This window comes from Eurytemora carolleeae, unplaced genomic scaffold (assembly GCF_000591075.1).
Source record: "Eurytemora carolleeae unplaced genomic scaffold, Eaff_2.0 scaffold431, whole genome shotgun sequence".
Classification (NCBI taxonomy): Eukaryota; Metazoa; Arthropoda; class Copepoda; order Calanoida; family Temoridae; genus Eurytemora; species Eurytemora carolleeae.
In genome coordinates, this window is record NW_019396340.1 from 237,119 (window position 1) to 248,269 (window position 11,151).

Genomic DNA, 11,151 nt, shown 5'->3' on the forward strand with positions numbered 1-11,151 from the left:
GGTCTTAAATAGATACATTTTGGAAGTGATGGGTTGTTGGAAAGGGGGGGGGAGGAGAAATTGTTATATTTTTAAACGCAGCGCATGGCGCAAAAAGTTGCGGAGCTGGAATTGATTAAAAAATGGATATAAATGGTATCCCCCACGTATAAGCGATAGCACGTACATTTTTCACCCAATACAAAAACATTTATGTTGGGGGTTAAAATTCAGGGCTGTGTTAAATGTGTATACATTCGCTGGCTGGGATGAGCTTACTGGGGTGGAATGGGAATATTACTTTAATATTTAAGTTTCTATATTCGTTGAACCCTGGTTATAAAATAAATTTTTTTGTATATCGACTGTACTTTTAGTTCAGCTGCAACATTTTAAATCTTTTCGAAGCATTGATCTTTATGTTTTGCATAGAAATTGGAAACTTGTTTTTTGACGAGATTTTTACTTCTTTGTTTTGTTTAAGGATTAAAAACTTTAACAAAAAGTATGTTTTCCCAAATGATAATACAAGGTGGTTGGATGAATTTATTTAATTCAAGTTCCAAAGATATATGTAGAATATAGATTGTAGATGGAATCATGAGAATGAAGTACATAATCTTTACTTATTTATCCTGTTTATAGAAACTTGTGTTTACCAACAATACTGATGAAGGTGTACGGCAACATGTAAACCTATTGTTCGACATGTTTCCCATGTTCGAAACCCACTTCCGGCCTGAGATGCCCCCCCCCATACCTACGCCTCAATTGCCCCCACCCCTCCTTCCTTCCCACTTGAAAGGTAAAAGAATTTGAGTAGAGCATACCGTTTTCTGCTACAGGCCAAATATGGACATTTTTCATCCTAAATCCACCAAGGATAATAAACTTAGGACTAAAGCTTTTATTTTGCATCCTCACATTATTATATCAAATTTGAAAACTGTGAATGATATATTTCTTTTATTTCATTTATATTTTTTCGATAAATGTTTCTTTTTAAAAGGTTTGATAATTTTTTTAAATCCCAGTTTTAACGTTCTTGATCATTTTTAGACCACCAAAGGGTTTTTATGCATTTTAAACACATCAGTTTAGAGTTATGATTTTGTATTCCAATAAAAATTGAAACATTTTTTTGTTTGAACTATAGCTTATGGCTATTGCACTGCATGTAAGCTTAGTTCAAAAGGTACTCTACAATTTACTTTATAAACAAGTGTGGAATAATTGGTTCTTTTTAAAGAAGGAAAGTTAAAATACATTAAAAGTTAACCCCCCNCCCCCCCTCCCCTGCAGCATATTGAAATTGAACATACAACCCTACAATGCCCAATAAATAACCAATGTATTGTAAAATGTGTATGTATAGATATACTTGAGCTGAGTTCTATGATTGTATTGTATACTGTGCTTACTGTATAAACTAGAATTTATATCCCGGGATATATACTGAAACTCATTTTATAGCTTATCCATAAAGTGAGTACATTAAAAACTAAATTTTTTGTTCCTGTCGTAAAAATATTTTGCAGACTTTGTACTTTTCTGCATTTCACAAGGCCAAGGGGATCTGGGGGTAAATTCGGGTATTTTTAGACACGTCAGAGAGACTCAAATATGTCGAGATTCTATAGAGCTAAGCAAAATATATCGATATATAAAACGTAGTTTACATTTAAGCATCAAGATTTTTGTTAATCTTAAAACTATGAGCTCTGCTTTGTGCTTAATTAAAGCTATTCGTAAATTTTAAAGCTATGTATATTGTATAGATGTAGAAATTCATTTCTTGAAGTCTTTAATTTCAAGTTAATCACAAGGGACAATGTACAGTTTACCCTTAAAAACCTTTCTTTGTTTTTTTAACTAAAAATGTGAGAATTCTAAAAACTAATTTATCCTCTTTACTTTGGTTTTCTATAAAGGAGACTTTTATAGAAAACCCAAAATAAAAAATTATCAATTTTCAGACAAAACATGAATATCTAATTTTATATCAATTTTCAGACAAAACATGAATATCTAATTTTATATCAATTTTCAGACAAAACATGAATATCTAATTTTATATCAATTTTCAGACAAAACATGAATATCTAATTTTATATCAATTTTCAGACAAAACATGAATATCTAATTTTATATCAATTTTCAGACAAAACATGAATATCTAATTTTATATCAATTTTCAGACAAAACATGAATATCTAATTTTATATCAATTTTCAGACAAAACATGAATATCTAATTTTATATCAATTTTCAGACAAAACATGAATATCTAATTTTATATCAATTTTCAGACAAAACATGAATATCTAATTTTATATCAATTTTCAGACAAAACATGAATATCTAATTTTATATCAATTTTCAGACAAAACATGAATATCTAATTTTATATCAATTTTCAGACAAAACATGAATATCTAATTTTATATCAATTTTCAGACAAAACATGAATATCTAATTTTATATCAATTTTCAGACAAAACATGAATATCTAATTTTATATCAATTTTCAGACAAAACATGAATATCTAATTTTATATCAATTTTCAGACAAAACATGAATATCTAATTTTATATCAATTTTCAGACAAAACATGAATATCTAATTTTATATCAATTTTCAGACAAAACATGAATATCTAATTTTATATCAATTTTCAGACAAAACATGAATATCTAATTTTATATCAATTTTCAGACAAAACATGAATATCTAATTTTATATCAATTTTCAGACAAAACATGAATATCTAATTTTATATCAATTTTCAGACAAAACATGAATATCTAATTTTATATCAATTTTCAGACAAAACATGAATANCCCCCTGTCTGGATATGAATCACTTTAGACACGAGTGCATATGCGGAAAAGAAGTTTTAAAGCTTTGCCTCTTCGACCCTCATCTCCCCCATCCACTGTCTAGACTCCCAGCTCCCAGTTTCATCATAGTTATAAGTTTTTGCCACAAATTCAAAGGTTCTAATACCTATATTTTTACAACCTGATGATGTAAACCCTTTATATTTCAAAGTTTGACTTTATGATCTTCATTTTTTTTAATATCAAAGGTCTACGACCTCGGGTTGCAGAAAGGAATTAAAAGATCGATCAAGAACGATTAGTCCTTTGTTCTCTATGCAATAAAGTCCTTTCAGATACGTGATCAGGTATAATTCCAATATTTTGCCAGGTAAATAAATTATTAAAATATTTATATTCTGATTTTGAATAAAACATGAGATTAGTCACGTGGGAATCCAATGCGGATACGGAGGGACCGGGGGGAGAAACGGAGGTTTATATAAAGTGAGGGATAATGTTGAGCGCGGGAAAAGGAAAGGTAATTGGAAAATCATAAAAACTTTATTTAAATCGAAATTTTCTATTTTTTGCAACTGAAGGATCTTGAAGGGACATTCGACGTGTAATTTCTAGCGTTCAATGCCCGATTCAAAAAATATTCTCGTTTTCTGTTTTTACTCATTTTTTGCAACCTAAATTAATTTTATAGTCAATTCCTACTTGAAAATTATCCATTTTCAAAACGAAAACAAGGACAATTCAATATTTTTTACTTTGACAGACATGCAACTCTTTAATTAGACATGCAACTCTTTAATTAGACATGCAACTCTTTAATTAGACATGCAACTCTTTAATTAGACATGCAACTCTTTAGACATGCAACTCTTTAATTAGACATTCAACTCTTTAATTAGACATGCAACTCTTTAATTAGACATGCAACTTTTTAACTAGACATGCAACTCTTTTATTAGACATGCAACTCTTTAATTAGACATGCAACTTTTTAATTAGACATGCAACTCTTTAATTATGCATGCAACTCTTTAATTAGACATGCAACTTTTTAATTAGACATGCAACTCTTTAATTAGACATGCAACTCTTTCACCAGAAATGCAACTCTTTAATCAGACATGCAACTCTTTAATTAGACATGCAACTCTTTCACCAGACATGCAACTCTTTAATCAGACATGAAACTCTTTAATCAGACATGCAACTCTTTAATTAGACATGAAACTCTTTAATCAGACATGCAACTCTTTAATTAGACATGCAACTCTTTATTTAGACATGCAACTCTTTATTTAGACATGCAACTCTTTAATTAGACATGCAACTCTTTCACCAGACATGCAACTCTTTAATTAGACATGCAAATCTTTAATTAGACATGCAACTCTTTAATTAGACATGCAACTCTTTAATTAGACATGCAACTCTTTAATTAGACATGCAACTCTTTAATCAGACATGCAACTCTTTAATCAGACATGCAACTCTTTATCTAAGATTGCCTTGACCTACAGTTTCTTTAAAAGTTTAAATTCCGAACAGTGGAATTTCAAAAGTTATGAGAACTTTTCATTCGTACTGAAATAGTGCTTCTTAGAAAATTTATTTTCCTCGAAAACTTCGACATTTCTTCTATACCAATCATTTTTCAATTGGTTGTTTTGAGCTTGCTATACAATTGGCAAGTTTACATCTGCACTAAAGTCCCCAAAAAGTATGAAGTACAAAACTAATAATATGATTTATATTCAAGAGGGAAACAAAGAACGGAACAATTGTCGTCTTCCTTTTAAACCTTGGTTTCCCTCCATTTTTCCTCTTATTCCTCTTATATTCTTTCACTACTCTTCTGCTATCCCTTGTTTTTACTTTTCCACTCTTCTACTATTCCTTGCCTTCACTCTTCAACTCTTCTACTGTCCATTTTCTTTCCGCTTCCACTTTTCTACTTTCCCTTGTCTTTACTCTTCCAATCTTACACTTGCTCTTGTCTTTACTCTTCAACTCTTCTACTATTCCTTGTCTTTACTCTTCCACTTTTCTACTATCCCTTGCCTTCACTCTTCAACTCTTCTACTATCCGTTTTCTTTCCGCTTCCACTTTCCCTTGTCTTTACTCTTCAAATCTTACACTTGCTCTTGGCTTTACTCTTCCACTCTTCTACTATCCCTTGTCTTCACTCTTCAAATTTTCTACTATCCCTTTTCTTAACTCTTCCACTCTTCTACTATCCCTTGTCTTAACTCTTCCACTCTTCTACTATCCCTTGTCTTTACTCTTTCACTTTTCTACTATCCCTTGTACTATTCCACTCTTCTACTATCCGTTTTCTTTCCGCTTCCACTTTTCCTGCTATCCCTTGACCCTTGTCTTTACTCTCCCACTGTCCCTTGTCTTTACTTTTCCAGTCTTCTTCTATCCCTTGTCTTTAATCTTCCCCTCTTTTACTATCCCTTATCTTTAATTACCCACTCTTCTTTTCCATTTTTCCACTATCCATTGTCTTAAATTTTCCAATCTTCTACTATCTCTTGTCTTAACTTTCCATTCTTCAACAATGCATTGTCTTAAATCTTCCAATCTTCTACTTTCCCTTATCTAGTCTTCCACTCTTCTACTATCCCTTGTCTTAACTTTTCCAATCTTCTACAATCCCTTCTCTTTACTCTTTAACTCTATACAAGAGTTGTCATCTAATTGAGAACATGATCATCTGATTTATTTTACATTGAGAACATGATCATCTGATTTATTTTACATTGAGAACATGATCATCTAATTTATTGTACATGGAGAACATGATCATCTAGTTTATTGTGCATTGAGAACATGACCATGCTGATTTATTTTACATTGAGAACATGATCATCTGATTCGTTTTACATTGAGAACATGATCATCTGATTTATTTTACATTGAGAACGTGATCATCTGATTTATTTTACATTGAGAACATGATCATCTGATTTATTGTACACGGAGAACATGATCCATCTAATTTATTGTGCATTGAGAACATGATCATCTGATTTATTTTACATCGAGAAAATGATCATCTGATTTATTTCAGCATCTATTTAAAAGCTAATTGTTTTTTTTAAGACAAAATTTTTTATTTTCGTAAACATAGTTAGTTTTTACAAAATTTTACATATACTGTAACTTTGTTATGACGAAAAAAGCATTTTATTTTACAATATATGGCTATACTTTCATAGCTAGTATTACAGTTTATAATGTTCGAGGCATTCAGGCGTTATGCTATACTGTTATAGCATTTTGCATAGTTAATAAAGATCGAGAGAAACTTTAGTTTGACAATAATTGCACTTTGAATGCAAGCAGCCTTCATTTTTTAACATTTGGTAAAAGTTAAAAAAAATTTCTATACTTTTTATTTTGCGTTGTGTTTGCTGTCTTACTGAACAGAGACGTTTTGCATATTTTAGCCTATGCCTTATATATCTTTTAGACATTTCTTCATTTTCTTGTAATTTTAGTTCTCTTAGTTGGTATTTTTAGGTGGCCCTGAAAAGGGCCGGTTGTTTTAATCAGGTACAATAGTAGATAAGTGTACTGCAGCTTACTTTGAGCTAGTGTACTTGGTGACGGCCTTGGTTCCCTCAGAGACGGCGTGCTTGGCCAATTCTCCGGGAAGGAGGAGCCTGACAGAGGTCTGGATCTCCCGGGAGGTGATGGTGGATCTCTTGTTGTAGTGGGCCAATCGGGAAGCTTCGGCAGCGATCCTGGAGAAGATATCGTTGACAAAGGAGTTCATGATGCTCATGGCCTTGGAGGAGATACCGGTGTCAGGGTGGACCTGCTTGAGGACCTTGTAGATGTAGATGGCATAGGACTCCTTCCTCTTTCCTTTCCTCTTCTTCTTATCTCCCTTGGTGATGGCCTTCTGGGCCTTGCCAGATTTCTTGGCGGCCTTTCCAGAGGTTTTGGGTGGCATGCTAGCTGTTTGAAGATCAGAAACTAACTGACAACTGCTGGCAACGTCCTTATATTTATACTCTAAGAACCCAAGCCAGGTATAGTGTAGAGAGTGCCGGGGTTCTTTAAATTCAAATTTATCCCGGGCAGATGTGCAAAGAAGGGGACCTTAACTCTTCCACTCTTCTACTATCCCTTGTCTTAACTTTTCCAATCTTCTACAATCCCTTCTCTTTACTCTTTAACTCTATACAAGAGTTGTCATCTAATTGAGAACATGATCATCTGATTTATTTTACATTGAGAACATGATCATCTGATTTATTTTACATTGAGAACATGATCATCTAATTTATTGTACATGGAGAACATGATCATCTAGTTTATTGTGCATTGAGAACATGACCATGCTGATTTATTTTACATTGAGAACATGATCATNAATTACAGAAAATTAGCCGTAAACTCCAATAAATTAAATTATTCTTGTTTGTTTACATTTCCAGAAACTTGCGCTTTGCCGCGTAACATAACCAGAGTCCGCTGCAGGTACGAGTTCTCTGCAGGCATGACACCGTGTATATGTTTACCACTGACAAACTATAACCAGTCACCATTTAAGAATCACGGAACCTCTAAAGATTTTTAGCATTCTAGAAATTCAAGACATTTTTTCATCTTCTTAAAAACTTTTCAAGTTCAATGGGAAAAGTTTACGATATAAATGTATTTATTGAATGTACAGTTTCACGTATGACAATTGGTAAGAAAAAAAACGGGATTAGATTAGCGTTGCTTTACAAAACACTATTTTTTTCAGGTACTTCTAAAAATATCAAAACACAAATAAAACTAAAAATTTATAATAAACAATCAGCGAAAAATTGTAAGTGCAAATCTGAATTCAAAAGAAGATGAATCTTTGCAGCAAACCCAGATTTTTTAAAAACATATCTTTGCAACCCAAAGTGATAAAACTTTGGTATTTTAAACTTAGAATTCGGGTGTACGATTGGGGGGGGGGGCACTGGGGGCACTTTCCCCCCCCCCCCCCTACGGGTGCCCCTCCTGGGGGGATGAAATGATTTTAAATGATGTCAGTGGTGAAAAATGAAAACTGATTTGTTAAAAGGCGATTAGCTTAATTCATCTTTTTTTTATATTTTTTAAACAAAAATTTATTCAGCAACTAAAACTTTGAAAACTGTTATGGCGCTCTGCCCAAACAAAAATAACTTCGACTGCGAAAAAAATAGTTTTTGTATTCAAAAAGGAAAAGGAAAATTGGACATCGAAAGGCAAGTTTTCATCCTTTTTAATTCTTTTTACTCAAAATTTCAGAAATTAAAACCCTTAACATTGTTTTCATATTCTGCGCAAACAAACCTAACTTCTGTAGAAAAATATGATTTTAGATGAACTGAGGAGACAAAAATACTTGATATCAAAAGACATTTTTTATTCTTTTTATTACAATTCCTACCCAAATATTCAGTAAATAAAACCCTACACGTTTTTTACTGCTCCGCGCAAACATATATAATATAAATATAAGGGGAAAGATTTTTCAAGATTAAGGAACTAAGCGTCAGCCACAAACCTCAAATTTTCTAATCCTATTTCTTTAAAACTTAGGCTTTTTCATGGTTCATAGAATTCTTAGTTCAAAAATATTAAAGATCTACGATAGGGATTATAATTTTGGAGTTTTTAAAAAAAATATCATTTCCTTTGCTCCTCTGATATATAATCAACAAATATATGTTCTAAACCAAGAGAAGACTAAGTATGAAAGATATACGGTTTTATATAAAAAACTAACCATTAATTTTGTTTAAAAAATCTTGATTTACAACTAAAATTATGGAAGCCAATAGATTTTATGGCTTACAAAATTTGTTCAACAATGTTAAAAGTTTATGTTGAGTAAATTTTTGTGCAGATTAAAGAGTTCTAAAGTTTTAAACGGGGGCTCAAATTCTTTAAATTCCATCTCTGCTTAAATAATAATTGTTTTGAGATTCTCGACTTGGCTTGAAGTTAGCCGTCATTTTTAAAAGTTACATGCAAGTAAATACATACTTTAGAATAGGGGAGGGANTTTAGGTTAATTTTTGAAATTTCTACTTAAAGCACACAGTTTTTTGATAATAAGTAAAAAATTTATTTCTATTTATTCTTTCTAATAGTCCTTGTCACAGTTAAAAGTAATTTAAAAAGCTAATCCAACAGTTATCCATGCGCGCTGTAATTTTTTGCTAGTTTCCATATCATTGCCATTTTTTATGTACACATTTTCTTTAAACTAGGCTTTTAGCGCTCTTAAAACTCATCTTATGTTTCAACTTTTAAAAATTTAATTGCGGCTCTATCTGGAAGCATATTCTCTTTGAAAAGTAAAAGTATAAAAATTAACAATAAAGAAATTTCGTGGATTTACTCATATTTGTTCGCGCATTTTCAAACTTTTACAAAAATCAAAAACTTTTGACACAAATTTTTGTAATTTTGAGCATCCATAAACCTTCCCTGGGGTCATGTGAGGTCCCACACAAAATTTGGGCCCCATCGGTTCAGCCGTTTTAACGTTTATTGGACACAAACAAACAAAAACAAACAAACAAACAATCAGACACCCAGACAAGCAAAGTCTATATATACTAGGCTTTTAGGGCGCTTCGCGCCCATCTTCTATTTAAATTGTGACATGTTCTTTTTGTTTACATTTTAAAGCAAAGAAGAAAAAATCTTTGGGGATTTTAAAAATAAAATTCGTGGATTTTCAAGAATTTAAATTTTCTTTACAAAATTAAAAACCTTTAAAACACATTTTTTAAAATTTTTATCATTCATAAACCTTTCCTGTGGTCACGTAATGTCCCAAATTGGGCCCGATCGGTTCAGCCGTTTTGACGTTTATTGGATACAAACGAACAAACAGACAGACACCCAAACAGACAGACAAGACAAATTTATAAGACTAGCCTTAGAGGGCGCTTCGCGCCCATCTTCTAAATTAATTGTGAACATGTTCCCTTTGTGTACATCGTAAAACAAAACAAAAATAATTCGCGGATTTTCACAAAGTTTTAAAAATGTAAAGAAACACAAAATCCATCGTCTCTGTTACACTGTGTGAGAACTCGTACCGGGCACCGCGCTCTATTCGGTTCTCTTCAGTGTATATATATTTTAAGCTAGGTTCATTATTTATCAGTTATTCCTGAATTCTATCACGAACACTAACATGTCTGCCGAAGCTGTTGCCGCCCCCGCCGTCAAGGCCCCCAAGGTGAAGAAGGCCACTAAGCCAAAGGTCCCTGCCGCTCACCCAAAGTTCTCTGTCATGATCTCTGCTGCCGTGAAGGCTCTGAAGGATAGAACTGGATCATCTCGTCAGGCGATCTTGAAGTATATCTGTGCTAACTACAAGGTTGATGCCACCAAGGCTGGTGTACATCTCCGTATGGCTCTGAAGAGAGGAGTTGCTGCTGGCAATCTTAAGATGGCCAAAGCTTCTGGCAAGGGAGCTGGTTGCTACAAGATCGGAGAGAAGGCTGAGAAGCCAAAGAAGGTAGCCAAGAAGCCCGCCGCCAAGAAGTCTGCTGCCAAGAAGCCTGCTGCCAAGAAGGCTGTCAAGAAGCCCGCCGCCAAGAAGGCCGCCGCCAAGAAGCCCGCTGCAAAGAAGCCTGCTGCAAAGAAGCCTGTCGCCAAGAAGCCTGCCGCCAAGAAGCCTGCCGCCAAGAAGCCCGCAGCCAAGAAACCTGCTGCCAAGAAGCCTGCCGCTAAGAAGCCCGCAGCTTAAGAAGTAAAACGTCTTTAAAACCATCATTGATCTCAACGTGACACAGTAATTTACATTCAGATGTTTTATCAGAAACAACCCTCATAGTTAAAAATGTATTGTATATATATTGTCAAGACCAAAATAAAATGTAAAAGCACTAATATTTCAGTTTTCTCTTGGAAAAATAAGAAAATGAAATGAAGGTCAATTTAGTTGAAATAGTGATAGTAAGTTAAGTAAAGTAGAAGTGTGGAGCATATTAAAAATCTTGATTTTCAACTAAACTACTAAACTTTACATGTGGTTTGTTTACAAAATGTTTTTAATATAATCATATTTTTAAAAAGTTGTGCGGGGAGCCCGTAAATTTTGAACACGTTTGTTATGTTGCATTGCATTTTTTCCGGGAAAATGATTTCCCTACCTTCCCTTCATTACTCTTTACCTATCAGCATTCCCTTTTCCCTCCTAACCTTCCCCTTTCTTATCAATATCCTTCCCTGCCTTCGTTACTAGGGGTGTAAACANTGGAACACTGCTATGCAAACGCCTCACGAGGGAAACTTCATACCACGGAAATGCCTCGAACATCTTTATGAG

General features: G+C 33.3%; 2 protein-coding genes across 2 annotated transcripts; one reads left to right on the plus strand and one right to left on the minus strand.

Moving 5' to 3' along the window:
- Positions 1-5,840: 5,840 nt before the first annotated feature.
- On the minus strand, positions 5,841-6,795 carry LOC111701289 (histone H2B). Its single transcript, XM_023472487.1, has one exon. The coding sequence runs from the start codon at positions 6,781-6,783 to the stop codon at positions 6,409-6,411; it is 375 nt and encodes a 124-aa protein (XP_023328255.1). The 5' UTR covers positions 6,784-6,795; the 3' UTR covers positions 5,841-6,408.
- Positions 6,796-9,967: 3,172 nt separating this feature from the next.
- On the plus strand, positions 9,968-10,712 carry LOC111701281 (histone H1-delta). Its single transcript, XM_023472478.1, has one exon. It carries the CDS (start codon positions 10,012-10,014, stop codon positions 10,567-10,569), a length of 558 nt encoding a protein of 185 aa, XP_023328246.1. The 5' UTR covers positions 9,968-10,011; the 3' UTR covers positions 10,570-10,712.
- The last annotated feature ends 439 nt before the right edge of the window (positions 10,713-11,151 follow it).

Bases quoted from the DNA above. Each gene is read 5' to 3' on its own strand.
- LOC111701289 (XM_023472487.1), bottom strand. From the start codon at position 6,783: ATGCCACCCAAAACCTCTGGAAAGGCCGCCAAGAAATCTGGCAAGGCC.
- LOC111701281 (XM_023472478.1), top strand. From the start codon at position 10,012: ATGTCTGCCGAAGCTGTTGCCGCCCCCGCCGTCAAGGCCCCCAAGGTG.